This window comes from Cynocephalus volans, chromosome 1, assembly GCF_027409185.1.
Source record: "Cynocephalus volans isolate mCynVol1 chromosome 1, mCynVol1.pri, whole genome shotgun sequence".
NCBI classification, from domain to species: domain Eukaryota; kingdom Metazoa; phylum Chordata; class Mammalia; order Dermoptera; family Cynocephalidae; genus Cynocephalus; species Cynocephalus volans.
In genome coordinates this window covers 131,351,770-131,371,403 of record NC_084460.1, presented here as the reverse complement: position 1 = coordinate 131,371,403, position 19,634 = coordinate 131,351,770, and the positions used below count along the sequence as shown (strand labels likewise).

The following is a 19,634-nucleotide window of genomic DNA, read 5'->3' as shown; positions in this document are numbered from 1 at the left end:
CACCACATACTATGTATTAAAAACTACGATAGGCTCAATAAATATTATATGACAGCAAGTTGAAACCTACAAAAAGTAGCAAGCATTAGTAAAGTGATATGTAAGATCCCACAATTCAAGGTCTAACTTCAGGTCAAATGAAATAAACAGATACTGGAAATGGGTGTTTGACACCAAATTCAGGGAGTATATTTGTGTGATTATTTATAACTAACTAACCTTACCTTTCCAGGACCAAAGCAAACCCTATAAATTAGTACTTACGTGAGTTCATGGCACCTAAGAGGCATTCAATAAACCTATTCTGTCAAGCCCACTGTAATGTGGCTAATACCAACTCAGTGTCCTCAGGGACCCAGCTGGCCTGGAAGTGCTTCAAAATCGAGGTTGTTTATATGCCAGCACTTGACATTCTTGTGAATAGCCTCCATTCCTCGATTCTGAAAAAGCGTCTGAAGAAAAGGAACATACCTGCTGGTTCTGTAGTGTATTCAGCTGAGAATCAAGATTCTTCTTTTCAATACATAAATCATTCATCTGATGCAGCTTCTTGGTGTGCTCTTTTGTCTTCATCATCAGCTCCCATCGCATTTGAGCAATCTTTTTCTACCGGGGGCAGGAAGTTGTAAAATGGATTAAGTGAATGAGAGGAAATAGAGAAAAATGAGTGTCCAGATTTGATCAAAACCATCTTATGAAAGTGCAACCAGAAGAAACTGCATTGGGTCTGGTTAGATCAAAGGTAAGAGGAATGTAGGTATGCTCAAGAATCGAAGTAGGTAAAGATAAGAGAGATACAGATATCACTTTATTGTGGAGGAATGAAATTAGTATTCATACTGATTGCTGGTACTCATTACTTAAAAGCAAGGATGGTCGTTTAAAAAGCAAACTTTCATGTATTGCTCTTTCCCCAGTCTTGGCCAAGAATCCCTCAAGGGAGATAACTTGAATGGCTAAACATCTGCATAATGGTTTTCCTTTGTTCTCTTATTGTGCCAACAAATTGTTTTAGATTGCACATATTATCTCCCACATTCCCGACAGGGTAATGTGCTTCTTCAAAGTACAGTGGCAAATCTTGGTCTATCAAATGTGAGGCAGGGTCCCTAGACAAAGTAGCACTAGGAATCTTTCCTCCTATCCTATATGCGGATGATACAGAAAATTGTAGGAAATATAATGATTTGTGGGCTTATAAAATTTTTATAAAATCTTCTGTCTCTGAATCAGGCTGGAACTGGGGCACTGCTCATCCCATGGCTCGGGGAGCAGTATGTAGATATTAACATCCATTAAGTCCCTACCAGCCAAACAGTCTATGCCTTGTTACAAAATTTATCACTTAGATGTTTTCTAATTCCAAACGGGAATAGCATATAGAAGCTAAATAATAATACAATTAGGATCCTCAGAAGATAGCAGCTCCATTTCTAACACGGTCAGAGCATGTATACGTTAAGTGTAGGCTTCAAAGTGGGATCTTTCCATATTCTTCCATGCCATTTTACGTCATATTCATATGCACTCTGGACCCCGAAACCTCTGGTGCTTTTGCTTCGAGAAACACAGTTCCTTCAACTAAGTGAATAGTAAGGAAGCTGGGACCGGCCTAAGATCCTGGGGGAGCCAAACGGGCTCACAGTGCCATCTCCAGCTGCACAGACCCTTTGCAGGAACCACTTACAGCTCACCAGGATTTCTCACCTTCACCATATTCAGCCAAAGAAGAGCCCTGTCCTCTCCTCCTTACCTCCCAGATCTTCATTTCCTTTGCATTCGATAGCTCCTTTCGAAGTTTTTTGATCTTCAGTTCTTCAAGAGTTGTATTAACAGAAAGCGTCTGGAGGGCTTCTAGGTCTATCACACGACCAAACTTGCTGATCATCAGTTGGTTGACTGTTTCCTCCATTTCTATAACAAGACAGTCACTGTCCCAAGTTGTTCAGTGGCTTCCTATGTTATTATTAAACTAACAACCTCAATAACAATAAAACTCTAAGGAACTGCTTTTGCAGGATGGTAAGAAATTTTATGTTGCCAGTGATTTTTCTTCTAGCAAATTTTGTAACAAACTTTGTAACAAGGCATAGACTGATTTTTTTTTTTCTTCTAGAAAAATCAACCAGCAACATAAAATTTTTTACCATCCTGCAAAAGCATCCTGCCTGCTGCTTTCCTCACTTAAAATACCTTTTCCTATACTGCCTTTTCATCTTCAAAATCCTACCTAAAACTGACTCCTTTTCCCCAACTGGCTTACACACTCTCATCTGCCCCTCCTCAGACTGTTAACGGGCTCCAACTAAATTATACACTTTTCCATTTTTTTTCAATTGTTGATCTCTACCGCATATAGTGTTAAGAGTAGAGCAGGCACTTAGTCATCGTAGACAACGTTTCCATCATACTCCAAGTAAAGAGTGAAGTCCTTGGTGTTCAGGAGGCCTGCCCCTTGGTGTTCACCCGGCCTGCCCCGCCCTGCTTTCTCTCCCGCCTCCTTTCCCACACCTCTAGTGCTCATTTACTTCACTACAGATGCTCTGGCCTCCTCTGCGCTTCTCAGACATGCCAGGCTCACCCCCTTTTAGGTCCCTCAGTCTGGAATGCTCTTTCCCAGACACCCCTGTGGTCACTCCGTACAGTTTCTTTTCTGAAAGCAAGAGTGAGGCTGGCCAAGGACTCATCGCTAAGAGCAGGTTCTCCAGGCAGCCCTTTCCTGGCCTCCCATGGACCTCAGCACTCTCTTTCCCAGTCCATTTTTAATTTTTCTTCTTAACTGCTATCTCCATCTAACATGCATTGTATTTTATTTTTGTTTATTGTCTTTCCTCAAAGCAAGGACTCTAGAATACCTGGGGAAGATCTCTCTTGTGGGGTCTGGCCTCTCTAAGAAAATATAATCTTGTACCAAGACTTTGTCAGTGACTAGACTGTTCCCTAAGTGAAGCTTGAAGGCCTTAAGGTATAACGAGATGATACAATTCCATTATAGTGCAGAAATGTGGGTTCAGGCATAATTGTTATGATTGAATTACAATATTATAATTGGCATGGCTATTCATGCAGTCCAGGGAGAAGCTATGCACTTTGTATTCTGTGTGAGTAAGCCCCATGGACTTTTATAATGTGGTGGCTATAGTAACCAGTGATGAAAATGAAATGACAGATAGATGATAGCACATGGGTGCTCACCTATAGCTGTCTGCTTGGCCTCTCTCAGTGAGAACTGTGATTCCCTCCAGCTAGTCCCATATAAAGGGGTGCCCTCTCTCACGTCTGCCTCATGTACTAGGACATGTGGGGGCCCTTCTCTCATGGCTGCCTTGTATACTAGGACACACGGGGGGCCCCCTCTCATGGCTGTGACGTGGGGTGCCCTCTCCCATGGCTACTTCACATACTAGGACATGCACTCTAGTCCTTGCCATTCACCCTATGGATAAACATATATATACATATACATACAATGAAATATTATTCAGCCTTAAAAAGGAAGGAAATTCTGACACATACTACAACATAAATGAACCTTGAAAACATTGTGCTAAATGAAATAAGACAGTCACAAAAAGACAAATACAAGTTAAACACTCATACTGTATGATTCTACTCATCTGAGGTACTTAGAGTAGTCAAATTCATAGAGACAGAAAGTAGAATGGTGTTTCCAGGAGCTGGGGGAAGGAGGTAATGGGAGTTATTATTTTAATGGGTATGAAGTTTGGTTTGGAAAGATAAAAAAGTTCTGGAGATGGATGTGATGGTTGCACAACTATGTGAAAGTACTTAATCTCATTGAGCTGTCCACCTACAAATGGTTAAGATGTTAAATATTATGTACATTTTACGGCAATTTAAAAAATAAATTTAGAAATCATTAAGCCTAAAATAAAAGATTGATAAATTAAAATCAGGAAGTTATTGTTCATCAAATGCCATAATAAAAGTGAAAACCCCAAAACAGGAGAAGATATTTAGAACACACATAACCAACTGAGGATTAGTATCAAGAAAATAAAAATCCCACATATCAATTTTTTTAAAAGGGCAAACAAATCAACAGAAAAAAAATGAGCAACATACATGAACAGGCATTTTATAGAACAGAACCTATTAAAGAACCCAAAAATATACAAAAAAATGTTCAACCTCCTAAGTGGTTAGGAAAATGCAAATTAAGACCATGAGTTACCACTTTATAACTCTGGTTTGGCAAAAATTCGAAACCTAATAAGATTATGCATTTTCAATGATATATGTATCGCAAAGGGAACTCATATTCTGCTGATAGGAGTGTAAATTAGTAATGTATCATCATTCTGGAAGACAACTTGGCACTTACATGCCCTACAACTAAGCCATTCTACTACTAGGTATGTATCCTACACAAATTCTTGTACACATGTACCATGTACAAGATTTTTTGTAGTAGCAGAATTATCAAAGCAAAAAAACAAAAAACAATCTATATGTCCATTGTCAGGAGAAGAATGAATAAATTTTAGTATAATCACAGGATATTATATTATACAACAATGAAAATAAACTACAGCTACCTGCACAACTACATCTAATCTTGGAAATATAATATTAGGGGCAAGAGAGCATTCCTGGGGACATAGGCAGGAGCTAATGGCAGCCCCCTCCACCTGGGAGCAGGCAAGAGAGCACACCAAAAACACCACTTCCACATGGGTGGCCCACCACAGCCACTACAACAACCATGGTTGCCACAAAAGCAGCTGGACACCACAGCAGCAGCCACAGCATTGTGCAGGCAGCCTGCCAGACACTCAACAGCACTGACACTAGGAGAGTCACCAGCAGAGACCAGAAAAAGAAGAGGCTGTCTCTCTCCTCAAAGCCCACTCTAGAGTAATAGAAGAAGTGACTGCTCTACCAGATGACCAGACATCAATGTAGAGATACTAGAAATATGAAAACCCAAGAAAATATGACACCACCAAAAGAATACAGTAATTCTCAAATACCAGAACCTATACAGCGGGAAACTCTTGGAATGACTGAAAAGGAATTATGAGCAACAATCTTAAGCAAACTCACTGAGATTCAAGAAGACTCAGTTAGACAACATAATGAAACAAGAAAAAAATACAGGATATGAAGGAAAAAATTTATGAAGAGATCAATACCTTAAAAAAGAATGTAACAGGGGCCAAGCCCATGGTGCACTCGGGAGAGTGCGGCACTGGGAGTGCAGCGCAGCTCCCGCGGCAGGTTCGGATCCTATATGGGAATGGCCGGTGCACTCACTGGCTGAGTGCCGGTCATGAAAAAAAAGACAAAAAAAAAAAAAGAATGTAACAGAATCATGAACTGAAAGATTCACTCAACAAAATGAAAAACACAACTGATAGCTTAAACAGCAGGCTAGAACAAGCAGAAGAAAGAATTTCTGATCTTGAAGATAGTCTTTTCAAAATAATGCAGGTGGACAAAAAAAAGGAAAAAAGCATTTTTATAAAATGAAGAAAATCTAAGAGAGCTAGCACAAAACCCTAAGCAAACAAATATTTGAATCATGGGTGTTCCAGAAGGGGAGGAGAAAGGAAAAAGCATGGAAAACCTATTCAACAAAATAATAATGAAAAACTTCCCAGGTATAGGGAGAGACATGGCCCTTTAGATCCAGAAGGCTCAAAGATTCACAAACAGATTCAATCTGAAAAGATCCTCTCCAAGACACATTATAGTCAAACTGGCAAAGCTCAAAGACAAAGAGAGAATCTTACAGAAGCAAAAGAGTCAGGTCACCTATAAGGGAGCCGCTATCAGACCAACAGCAGACTTCTCAACAGAAACTCTACAGGCCAGAAGAAAATGGGATGATATTTGCAAAGCAGTAAAAGAAAACACCTGCCAGCCAAGAATACTATACCCAGCAAGCCTATCCTTCAGAAATGAGGGAGAAATAAGTGTATTTTCTAGACAAAAACTGCAGGAGTTCACCACCACATGACCAGTCCTGTCAGAAATCCTCAAGGGTGTCCTGCATCTGGAATCCAAAAGAACGATAATCTCTACTACAAATACACAAGAAAGAACAAAACTCACCAGTAGAACAAAAATGCAAACAAGAAAGAGAAATAAATTATATCTTATGACCACAAAAAACCATAGTGACAATGTAATAATGCTCCTGCTTTATTTCTGATTTTAATAATTTTGGTCTTCACTCTATTTTCTGCATCAGTCTAGATAAAGGTATGCAAACTTTGATCTTTTTAAAGAATCAGTTTTTGGTTTTGTTTTTCTCTATTGTTTTTTAATTCTCTATTTCATTTATTTCTGTTGTAATCTTTGTTATTTCCTACTTATATTTGCTTTTGGCTTAGTTTGCTCTTCTTTTTCTATTTTCTTAAGGTAGAAGCTTACATTACTGATTTGAGATTTTTCTTATTTTTAATACAGGTGTTTATAAGTATAAATTTTCCTATAAGCATGAACCCTGTATCCTATAAATTTTGATCTGTTGTGCCTTGATCTTTACCTCAAAGTACTCTCTAATTTCCCTGCGATTTTTCTTTTTACCCATTGTTTACTTAGGATAGTGTTGTTTAATTTCCACACATTTGTGCATTCTCTAAATTTCCTTAGACTTGTTTTGTGCCAGAAAAAAAAAAAAATCTATGGATTCACACTGCTTGCAATTTTTAAAAAAGAAAAAAGAAATATCACATTAAATGAAAGAGATGTTTCAAAAGGCTACATATGGTACTATATTTTTGAAGCTCTAAAACAATACGTAATTTAGGAATCACATAAATGTGTTAAAACTATCTTTTTTAGAGACAGAGAATGCTAAACATGAAACTGGGAATAGTGGCTGTCGCTGGGTGTGAGAAGACAGAGTGGGTAGAGCACATGCAGGCAGATGCTACGGCATTGGTACTATTATTGTTTTTAAGTTGGGTAGTAGATTCACAGGATTTATTTCCTTGTAATACTTCATAACTTACACATATGTCCTATATATCCAACATCACAAGAAGTATTTAAAAAGATAATTATCTCCAAAGTATGCATCTTATACTGTGTACCTCAATTCCAGAAGAATTAAAAACACTAATGTGAAGAACACTACTAATAGAGGAAATGATAGAAAATGTCTTTTTTAAATTGAGAAATAAAATTATATATGTGTATGTTTATCATGTATGACTTTTTTGTGAAATATATATGCACTGTGGAATGGCTAAATTGAGCTAATTAACATATGATTTACCTCATTTATTTATTTTTGTGGTAAGAACACTTAAGATCTACTCTCCTAGCAATTTTGAAGAATGGAATGCATTGTTATTAACTATACTCACTAGGTTGTACAGCGGATCTCTTGGACTTATTCCTCCAATCTAACTGAATTTTTGTATCCCTTGACCAACATCTCCCCAACTCCCCCCGCCCACTTTACAGCTCTGGTAACCACCATTCTTCTCTGTTTCCATGAGTTCAACATTTTTACACTCCTCATATAAGTGAAATCACGTGGTATTTGTCGTTCCATGCCTGGCTTATTTCACCTAGCATAATGTCATCCAGGCTCATCCATGCTGTTGCAAATGACAGAATTTCCTTCTTTTTTAAGGCGGAATAGTATTCTGTTGTATACATATATGTTCTTTATCCATTCATCTGTTGATGGACACTTAGGTCGATTCCATATCCTGGCTATTGTGAATAATACTGCAGTAAACATGGGAGTGTGGATATCTCTTCAACATACTGAGTTTATTTCCTTTAGATATATACCCAGTAGTAGGATTGCGGGATCAAAAAAAATCTTTATGATCTCAGAATAGCAAAGGATTTCTTAAACAAGACACATATAATGCATATTTCACAAATAAAAAGATTGATAAAATTTAGTATATTAAGATTTTAAATGTCTGTATCCCAAAATTATAGACTAGACAAAGTCAAAAAGGCATGCCAGAAACTAGAGAAAATTTGAAATGCATTTAATAGATGAAATATATATATAGGTAAATAATTCCCCCAAATCAATAAGCAAACAAATAAAAAATAGAAATAAAAAATGGGCAAAGGATATGATTGGCAAGTTACAGAAAAGGAAACAAATAAATGCCAAGTAAATGTATGTAGAGCTGTTCAACCTCACCAGCAATTAAGGAAATGTAAATAAAAACCGCCATAAAATACTTGCATAACTTAACATTCACCAGGCTGAGAAAAATATTAAAGTCTGATAGCACCAAGTGTTGATGACAATATGGATCCTGGGTCAAACAATGCCAGGGGGATGATAAATTGGTTCAACCATTTTGGAGGGCAACTTGGCAATATCCAGGAGAGCTGAAAATGCACAAATCCCCTTACAACAGAGATCCCAGTACTAGGGATTCACCTTCTCACACATGCGCACCGGGAGATGTGTACAAGGTTTACAGTGACATTGTCTGTAATAATTAAAAATTAGCAATACCCTAAATATCCATCAACAGGAGACTGAAGAAGTAATTTTCCATTTTATATTCACATAATGAAAAACCGTAGTACCAGTTAAAGTGAATAAGTTATCTGTAGCAATACATCTCAAAAATTGGTTTAATAAAGTGATTCCCAAAATGATACGAATACCATCACAGTTAAACACATGCAAGGTAGTTCTATGTTCTCTATATTGTGTGTGGCTACACAAACATGCAGGCACACATACCTGGTGCTTAACTCCAGGCAAGGGGCATCAGGATAGTATTAGAAAGAGAAGGGGCTTCAGTTCTACCTGCAATGCTTTATTTCTTAAGCTGGGTAATGGGTAAATGGGTCATTATTATATTATTCTATATTTTATCATACACAGAGATAAACAGATTCTATGAAAAAGGATTTCTCCTTTTAAAATAGGAGAGTCATCTTTCCATGGTGTCAGAAGAGATGGCGAGTAGGAAGAGGCAAAGGTGTTCTTGTTTCCTCTCTCGGTGGTTTTGATTCTGTGATTACTGTTTTCAGAGTTGAAGACAGTTGCCCAATAGTTTCCCCTCTTACCAATAAACACTACTAGGTAATCCACGGGCTCAGCTACTCACTGTGTATCGTCTTTGCCATCTCTCTCTTTTCTCGGATGAGCATTTTACGCCTCTCCCGGTATTCTTTGTTAAGGTTTTGCTGCTTGGAATTTTCTTCCTGGAGCTGTAGGATTCGTTCTTTCAGTCGTCCCAAGGAGTGGTTAGAGAAGACCAAAGTACCGGAAAGATCACGAGGTATTTCTCCAAGTACCACACACTCTATCTACAAAACCAAAACGAATCAAAAACAAAATTGACAAAGATACAAACTAAATGTAAGGTACTAGAAAGCACAAGAGGAGCACTTCCTTCTCCGTCCCTTGTCTAGGTCCTTGCCTTTGGGATTGCCTTTCTCTCCACTGAGTGGCAGTGACCTGGTCAACACAGAGAGTTGCTGTCAGATAATAAGCCATATTATGTCTCTCCGGGGACAGCAAATCATCCCACAAAGATCAGGCTTAATATCTTCTGCATAACGATGGGACAAACATTTCAGGATTGGCATGTCAGGCAAACTGCTCCGTATAGCTAATCCAGTTTGGGTCAGGTTACACAAAACATATATAAGGCTGCTCTATGGGTTGTTTTCCTAAAACACAGCTTCTTCCCCTAACCTGATAAAAGAGGATATGATGAGCCTTTTCTCTCACTGATATATATATATTCTTGCAATTTAATATAAGCTGCAATTCAACTAGAGAATGGAAATGAACAAAGAGAGGGAAAAAGAGAAGATACTTTCCTTTTGTCTTGACCTTCCTCATTAACGAGTAGAGACTAAGCGAAGATAAAAAGTGTTCACAATTCTTGCATCTTTATTTTGTCTATTTAAAGGTGGTATGAAAAGTGATAGGTGTGCGAGACCCAAGATTTCAAAGCCAGCCCACTCTGTTCTTAAGTTATAGGCTCCTCATTTCTCTGGACATGAAATGATTGAACGTTCAAAGTGATAACGCGCCATGGGGAAATAGGCATGTTTTCATGTTGCTCTTTTATAACAATCTGACAACAGATAAGAAATGTTTGGGTGTCATTTTACAGGTAGGATTCTCAGCAAAGGGCCACAATTCTCCCCACTAGTAACACAGATCTTTCTCGAGAAAAGCTGGGTTGTGAGCACTCTTCTGCCCAGACGGGGGGTGGGGGGGCAACCACTGCAGATGCATCACCTGATGGAGCTTGAGTGGAATCACGACCAGCAGTTCATTCAGCCGCTGCTGCTTCTCTCGCTGATAAGCCTCCAGGGCCTCCTCTGCTGTATTCAGATTAGTTGCCACAACTTTTACCTGTTAAAAAGCCCCATGTGTAAAATATTGATACAATTCAATGAATGTATACCTAAGGTGGGAAATAAAGGCATCTTGGGAGAGGGCAAAGCATGAGCAGGATCTGCTTTGTTGGGCTATGGTTAAGTGCATGATCCCAGTTTGCAGCCCGGGAATGTATATTATTTTCTTCCTGCCAAGTTATCATCCACACCAATTTTTTGATCATTTCTATGTCCCCAGAGTCATGAAGGTTTTGTGAATAGGAGCTTAGAAAACACGTTCTCATCTCCCTTTCATTTTCTGCATGAAAAGCAGCCCTCTGCATGGAATGTCTTTGTCAGTATGGTGGGAATCTTGTTTGGTTATAATGGCCTCAATAAATTAAAGGAAAAAGCCCTTTAAAGCAATGAAACTACTAACTACAGTTTTTCTAAAGCATATTCCTCATCTCCTATAACCCTGAAAATTTTCCAAATCATTTCCTATCTGCAAGAAGAGAAGTAACCTATGAAAAATATTTCTGAATATGAATCAGTTAAATGATGTTGCTCTAGACAAGAGTACCTAGGAGGGAAAATGAGCAGATAAGGCCCAAATCAGTGGATATTACACCAGAAGTTTAGCTTAGCCACCTGCAACGCTGGATGCACGCCCACCAGACCATCAACAACATGATCTCTTGGGATGCAGAAGGAAAATATCAGTTACCATTTCTATTCATTTTTATCTCGTTTTCTTTAATTTCTGTTTTTGTGAATGTTTCATAACAAACTATATTAGTACAATAGTTGATGAGACAATTTATGAATACATATACATTTCTTGTGGGGGTATGTGTTCCACATTCTTTTTACTTATAGAATTATGTAATCAAAAAAAGTTTGGAAAGCAATGACTGAGATGAACTCCAGTCTTCGAAAGAGGAATGGCTCCCACCACTATTGTGCTTAAGGAGGAAAACCTGGACTTAATATTGGAAATATTTCTTCTCTGAGGAGAAGTCCTAACAATGTCATTGCTTTGAAGTGGCAATATTATAGCTAGGAGAATGTATAGCACTTTGAAAGAAGATAAATAATCTGGCAGACCACCATACTTTTTTGGACAATGTGTCATATTCCTTTTTGAGGTTATCAACAATTTTCTTTTCTTCAACCAAGGCCTCCTCAATGTCCAGCCTTTTCTCTCGAAGTTGAAGAGCCAGTTCAAAAAGAGCCGGATTGCAATCTGAAAAGCAAGTTAAAATTTTTAAAAAGCCAGCCCCATTTGTCATGGAATCTGGGGGTACTAAAACTGTGGACCTTGGAGCTCCAGAATCAATAATGTCTATTTGCAAATCCACTCTAGCAAGCCTTCACACTTACGGTTCCATTGCTCTCAGTGGAAATTATTAATAGTATCAATAATCATGAAAGTAATAATTATACTACTATAGATGTTCTGAGCCGTACGCTGAGCCAGACTTTGTGTTAGGTCCTTTACGTATATTATCTCACTCAAGGCTTGTAGACCCCACAAGATAGAAACTATTGTTTCCATTCTATAGGTGAAGACCCCTAAGTCTCAGAGCGGTGACATAACTGGTTCATGACAGAGTAGGATTCAAGGGCATCATCCCTATTATTTTCACTGTGTCACACTAAGAGCCCCATTTATCTACCAAATAATAGATTTAGAATGTAAAAATAGAATACTGAAATGTAATTTAGGATCCCCAGTTCTAGCCCTAGTTCTACCAGTACCTACCTGTGAGATGTTGTTCAAGCCATTTAATCCTGCTATAAAATAACCAGTTGCATTACAAGGTTTTTGTGCTCTCTTCCACTCATATATATTATGATTTTAAAAAGACTCTTGTTTTCAAAGTTACAAGATTTAAACTTTATTTGAAATTAATCTTTTAATATTAAATTAAAACTTTATTTGAAATGTCTAAAAAAACAAATTACAGACCCCAAAAATTATTTCTTCTATACTGAACCATTCATCTATTAAGACCATAAGAATATTGGTCTGGCTGCCCCAGACTGGTGTCATCAGTGAAAAGAGTGAATATAAATTGCCAACCATATCCAGGAAACTGGTACAAATTGCCCTTACAAAACAGATTTGAAATACAAAAATCTGAGTAAGTTTTGTCAAAAAAGGAGAGTATTGTAAAATATAGATGTAAATTGCAATCTGGTATTTCTCTATAAAATGAAACTTGCTACCTAATTTATAATAACTTTGAATCCACTGTCAATTGTCTGCAGATTATTTGTCACTCATAAAGGCTGCCTAAGGAAACAGAAAATAAGTCATCCAGAGAGCCCACAAAAGTATTCAGTACACTATACTTCATACATTTTAAACCACCTTATCCTTTAATTTTATTTTCAGGGAATTGAGAAAGAAAAAAGGACCTTCTCGGTATTGTCAATCCATATTCACACTCCACTGAGAACACATGGTTTTATCCAACTTACTTGTTGGGCAGATAGAATCATCAAAAACCTCTTCTTCTGATCCAGACTCAGTCTCCTCACTCTCCAAGCTGGATTCTTCTTCACTAGATTCATCACTCTCCTCATCCTCATCTAAGGACAAAGGAAGACACTGTTAGCAGAGAAGTTCCTATATTAAACTAAATAGCAGATTTTTAAAGTATTTTTCAATGAGTCAGTCACTAGGAAAATAACAAAGAGATAAAGCAGGAAACTACTCAATATTTTTGGAATAGTTTAAAGTGGCTAATGACATAGAGACCACAAACTCTGATGCCTGCAGAAGCTTGTGCAGTTATGCATGCATCAAGTCAGAGCAGGTTGAGACCAAGCCTCCAAGCTGCTGTGTTGTAACCCACATAATACACACTTAGTTAAATAGGTCCACAATTCTTAAACCATTGAATGCTCTAAAAACAGAAAAGGTTTTCATAACCTGTCTGAACTGAAGTAACACTAGTGATAGTCTTTACTTAACCTAAGTAAGTACTTAACCTACTTAGTGTGAATATTCATGTTTTGCTGCAGAAGTACAAGTATTAAGGCTTTTGATTTTGAGATCCAATACCAAATCCTCCTGGGGGTGTTCTGTCCACAGAGGCTCACTTCTTTGACCACACCTGAGTCCTCTCTTGAGACCTCTTCCCAGCTAGTTCCTGACCTTGGACTCTGTCCTTAGCCCATTTAGTCCAGTTGTAGCAAGAATCCTAATGAGACAGTTTATCAAAAATCCCCCACCCTTGATATCTGATCAAATACCTCATCCTCCTATTCTCAATACCTTATCACCCTGACTTGCCCTCAGTAAAAATCCTATTAGGTCAGGTTAGCAAAGAATTATCCTACGTCTTAGTAATTTTCTGTCCACACACCCCCACCCTGCTCTTTGGCTGTAAATCTACACTTGCCCTTATATTCAGAGTTGGGCCCCATCTCTCTCCTTACTGTAAAGCCCCATTCTAGTAGTTTCCCTGAATAAAGTCTGCCTTATCTTTCTTTACCAACTGTCATGAACATTTTTTTTCTTTACAATGTCACATAGAATTGTACTGTGGAACCCTCAGCATTTTCTGATTGTTAGACCTGCCCCCTTTTGCTGGAGAAACTGTTTTAGAAATTTTATGCTCGGCTGTCTTAATCACAAACTCTGGCTTGCCTGTTTCCTGCACCCGCCTGTATCCATGTGCTAATAGGAGATAACAGTCTCACAAGACCCTAAGGTCTGGATGCAAATTAGGCTCCAGAGCTGACCAGTGAACTGTGTCCCATAATCAGCCAATACAAATTAGCAGGACTGCATCCCTCATTTACATAGGAAGACCTGAATGGGAACTTGGGCGGAAAGTCAGGGCAGGAATTTGGGCTATATAAGACTGCCTGTTTCCTTTGTTCTGGGAGACACTGATCTAGGAGTCCTTACTCCCCAGTGCTCTCCTTGCTTGCAAGCAATAAAGCACTGTAACATCAAAAAGAGCTGTAACACCAAAAAGAGCTGTCAACTATTAAAAGAGCTATAAAACCAACTTTGGTCTTGGATTCCTCTGTGAGAACACCTCGCAGCAGAATATCTTTCTAAAATATAAAAAAATTCTGAATACTAAAACACATCTTTCCCTAAGGGTTTTGGATAAGGGGTTGTAGACCTGTCCCTTTCACCCTTCGCCATTTTCTTTTAAAACAGCTTGAGGCCGTCTACGAACCACAGATCACCAATTTGCAATTTCTGTTTTATGGAACTTCAAGTTAGAGATAAGAGATGGACCCCACACCTTCTAGAATATTTCTTACATTTAAGATCTCTCTTAATATTACTTTAAGAGATCTGTATAACTACATAAAATGAATCAGAAAGATTTAAAATTCTTTACATAGACTTCTGCTCTCAGAAAATGAATGAGACCAACTTTTTCCCTATTTCTCCCACTAAATACAGCTAAACATGTGTAAAACAAACACAAAAAGATGAGTTCTTTGGGTCTTCTTTCTGCCTCATATATCTCAGACTTGGAGAGGAGTAAGTTGGCAACCTAGAAATACCAACAGGTGCAGATGTAGAAAGGTCCAACAAAAGCCCGTTCTCTCTAGCCAGAGGACCAGGAAAGGGGCAGCCTAGCAAGACAAAAAACTTTTAGACAATAAGCACTCTACTCTAACCAAACACCACAGAACAACCCTGGTCCCATTCCCCCACAAATCAGCAAAGGCCAAGTGGGTAGCCTAAATATTCACTTGCACAAGGCTATAATGAGGCATCCCAACACTCCTATTGGGATGATGTCAGAGAAGGTCAAGTAAGAGGCCAGAGCCTTTATCCCTGCTGGCTAGTAACAAGCCTCCCTACTGCCATTACCACTGAGATACCTATAAGAGACCACATGGTGAGCCTGAACTTCCACTCCCATCTGGCAGTAACAAGTTACCTTTCCCTCTCCCCTCAGAGGTGGTATCAGAAGAGCCCTAGTGGAGTTTAACCATTGCCTATGGGTACCAAGGCCATTCCCACTATGTTGTCAGTAGAGACTATTTGTGGGGCTGGAAATTCCACCTGCACACAGCAATAACAAGGAGGTCCCCCTTCCTTTGGGTGACAATGAAGGCTGAATGGGGACAGTGGACTTCTACCTATACCAGCAGTAAGAAGGAGGCACCCACCACCCCTTTCCCTGTCAGAGCAGCGTTAGAGAAAGCCAAGTAAAACAGGAGATTTAAATAAGATACAAAGTCTCAAAACATAATATGAAAATTTCTAGGTTTCAATTGAAAGTTACTCACCATACCAAAAACCCAAGAAGACCTCCAACTGAATATAAAAAGAAAACCAATAGATGTTAACACTGACATGACAGAGATGTTAGAATTGCCTGACAAAGTAATACAGCCATGGTAAAAGTGATTCAATGAGCAATTATAAACACACTTGAAGCAAATGAAAAAATACAAAGTATCAGCAAATAAATAGAAAATATAAAAACTAAGTAAAAGTTTAATAACTGAAAAATACAATAATCAAATTAAAAATTCAATGGACAGGCTCAAAAGCAGAATGGTGGGGGAGGGGAGAGAAGAGAATCAGTTAACTTAAAGATAGAACAACAGAAGAAATGACCCAATTTGAACAACAGAAAGAATAGAGACTGGGGGAAAAAAAGACAAAAACAAAACCCAGAGCCTCAGGGACCTATTAGACTATAATAAAAGATCTAACATTCATGCCATCAGAGTCCAAGGGGGAGTGAAGAAAGAGAATAGGGATAAAAACGTCCCAAATTGGCACAGGGCATTAAGCCTACAGATTAAAGAAGTTGAATGAATCCCAAACAGAATAAACCCCCCATCTTGCATAGGCCACGATGCACCATAATCAAACTTCTGAAAAACAAAGACAAAGAAAAAGTCTTGAAGGCATCAAAAGAAAAGTGACATCTTACTCACAGGGGGTACAAAATTTGAATAGCAGTGGGTTTCTCATCAGAAACCAAGAAGACCAGAAGGAAGTGGCACAATGATTTTTCAAATGCTGAAAGAAAAAAACTCAACCTAGAATCCTATATTCAGTGAAAATGTCTTTCAGAAATAGAGGAAAAATTAAGGTATCCTCAGATTAGAGAAAAAAAAAGAAAATTTGTCATAACATGGCTACTTGAAAAGAGTGAATAAAGGAAATTCTCTAAACAGAAAGGAAATGATAAAAGAAGAAAGCTTGGAATGTCAGGAAGGAAGAACATGGTACACAATAACATGGATAAATACAATAGCTTTTCCTCCTCCCTTTGAGTGTTTAAATTGTTTGATGATTGAAGCAAAAATTATAACATTGCCCGATGTGGTATCAGGTGTATGTAGAGGAAATATTTATATATACTTATAAATATTTATATTTATATTATAAATGAGTGAGGATAAAGGAATGTAAAGATAGGTAAGATTTTTATACTTCACTTAAACCAGTAAAATGATGACATTGGTGGACTGGGATAAATTATGTATATATAATGTAATGCAAAAAGCAACCACTAAAAAGATTATACAAACAGATACATTAAAAGACACTAGGAAAAATTAAAATAAAATTCTAAAACATGTTCAATTAACCCACAGGAAGGCAAGAAAAAGAAAAAAAGAGAAAGCAGAGAAAATAAACAGAGAATGAAAAATAAAATGGCAAACTTAAGTCCTAAAATAAAAATACATTAAATGTAAATGGTTTAAATACACCAAAGAAAAGATAAATACTGACAGAGTGAGTGAAAAATAATACCCAATTATATGTTGACTACCAGAAATTTACTTCAAATGTAATAATATAAGCAAGTATAAAGTAAAAGGATAGAAAAAGATATATCATGCAAATATTAGTCAAAGCAGCAAAATTGGCTATATTAATGTCAGATAAAATAGACTTCAGAGCAAAGAAAATAATGAGACAGAAATCATTTATAGTGATAAAAGTGTCAATCTACTAAGAGATAGCAATCCTAAATGTGTATGCATAAAAAAGAGTTGCAAAATAGGTGAAGCAAAAACAGATGGAAATGAAAGAAGAAATGAAATAATATACTCTTACCTGGATACTTTAACATCCCTCTCTCAACATGTGATTAAAACAACTACACAGAAAATGAGCAAGGATACAGAAGACCTCAATAGTACCAACAACCAACAGGATCTAATTGACAGTGATAGAACACTCCACCCAAAACAGCAGAATATATATTCTTTGTAAGTGCCCATAGCACATATATCAAGACAGATCACATGTTAAACCATAAGACAAACCTCAACAATTTGAAAAAGATTGAAATTATACAGAATGTATTTTCTGAACACATTGAATCAAACTAGAAACCCCCCTATACTCTGGTTTCTCTTCAGATCATATAAATCTTTCGCCTTTTACAAACTAGAAACCCCAAACAGAAAGATAACAAAAAAATCTTAAAATACTTTGACCTACACAATACATTTCTGTATAATCCATGGAACACAGAGGAAGTCTCAATGAAATTTTAAAAACTACATTGACCTGAACGAAAATAAAAATCCAACTTAACGAAATGTGCAGGCTACAGCTAAAGCAGTGCTGAGAGGGAATCTATAGCCCTAATTAGAAAACAAGTCTGAAATCAGGAATCTAAGCTCCCACCTCAAAACCGAAAAACAGAGGTTTAAGATAAACCAAAAGCAAGCAGATAGACTATAACTGTAAAGATAAGAACAAAAATTAACAAAATTTAAAGGAGAAAAGCAATAAAGAAAGTCACTTATATAAAGAGGTGGTTTGTTCTTGAAAAGATCATTTGAATTGGCAACCCTTTAGCAAGACTGAAAAAAAGTAGGAATAGAAGCCACAAGTTATCAATAACAAGAATGCAACAGATGATATTACTATAGACCCTGTAGATAATAAAAAGATAACAAGGAAATACTATGAACAAATTTATGTGCATAAGTTTGGCAACTTAGAAAAAATAGACAAATTCCTAAAAAAAAAAAAAAAAAAAAAAAAACCCCACAAACTACCATGACTCACCCAATATGAAATAACTTATATAGCCCCATAGTTATTAAGAAAATTGAATTTATAACTTAAAAACTCCTCCAAAAGAAATCTTCAGGTCCAAATAGTTTTACCAGAGAATACTACCAAATGTTTCAAGAATTGTCACTAATTCTACACAGTATCTTCCAGAAAAATCAAAAAGACTTCTTAATTCATATTAGGAAACTAGTATTACCCTGATATTAAAACCAGACAAAGACAATACAAAAGAAAAAAGAAAAAGAACTACAGACCAATGAATATGGACACAGAATTTCTTAACAAAACATTACCAAATAGAATTCAGCGATATATGAAAAGAATTTTGCACTATAGCAAGAGGGATTTTTTTCAGAGATGCAAATCTGGTTCAATAATCAATAATCAGCCAATGTAATCCATCATATTAACAGGCTAAAGAAAAAAATCACATGATCACCAATCAATGCAGAAAAACATCTGACAAAATTCAAAAATATTCATGATAAAAACTTATGAAAAATAGGGGAACTTCCTCAATTTGATAAAGAACACCTGTGAAACACCTACAGGTAACATTATACTTAATGGTGAAAGACTAAATACTTTCTCCCTAAGATGGGACTAAGGCAAGAATGTCAGCTCTCAGAACTCTGTTTCAACATAGAGCGGAATGTTCTAGCCATGCAATAAGGCAAGAAAAGAACATAGGTATACAGATCAGGAAGAAATAAATAAAACAGTTCCTATTTGCAGATAAAATTATTGTCTGCAAAGAAATTCCCAAAGAATCTACTAAAAACCCCTAAAACTAAAAGGTAAGATCACAGGATGTGAGATAAGCATGTAAAAATCAGTTACTAGCAATGAACATGAGAACACTGAGATTAAAATTACAGTACCATTTAAAATCTCTACAAAAAGAGAGAGAAACACATATATAAGTCTAACAAAATATGAACATGAATTGTATACTGAAAACTATACAATGCTGATGAAAGAAATCAAAGATCTAAATAAATAGAAACATACTGTGTTCATACACTGGAAGACTCAACGTAGTAAAGATGTCAGTTCTCCCCAAGTTGATATACAGGTTTAACAGAATTGCTGTCAAGATTCCAACAAAATTTGTTGTGTATATATAAACAAAATTATCCAAAGTAAGAGAAAGATAAAGGAACTAGAATAGCTAAAACAATTTTGAAAAAGGAGAATAAAGTGGGGCAAATTAGTCTCCCTGATTTTTAGGACTCAGTATGTAGCTACAGTAATCAAAACAGTAGTATCAGTGGAGGGATAGACACAT

General features: G+C 37.0%; 1 protein-coding gene across 1 annotated transcript in view; it reads right to left on the bottom strand.

The window, feature by feature from the left end:
- The window catches only part of CFAP44 (cilia and flagella associated protein 44), a 116,278-nt gene that overhangs the window by 3,696 nt on the left and 92,948 nt on the right, over positions 1 to 19,634 (bottom strand). Inside the window, exons 30-35 of the mRNA XM_063111114.1 lie at positions 12,790 to 12,900; positions 11,418 to 11,548; positions 10,223 to 10,339; positions 9,075 to 9,276; positions 1,754 to 1,914; positions 472 to 606 (exon numbers count right to left, since the gene is read on the bottom strand). Of these exons, the coding sequence (XP_062967184.1) occupies positions 472 to 606; positions 1,754 to 1,914; positions 9,075 to 9,276; positions 10,223 to 10,339; positions 11,418 to 11,548; positions 12,790 to 12,900 (857 nt within the window). The remainder of the gene's footprint in view (positions 1 to 471; positions 607 to 1,753; positions 1,915 to 9,074; positions 9,277 to 10,222; positions 10,340 to 11,417; positions 11,549 to 12,789; positions 12,901 to 19,634) is intronic.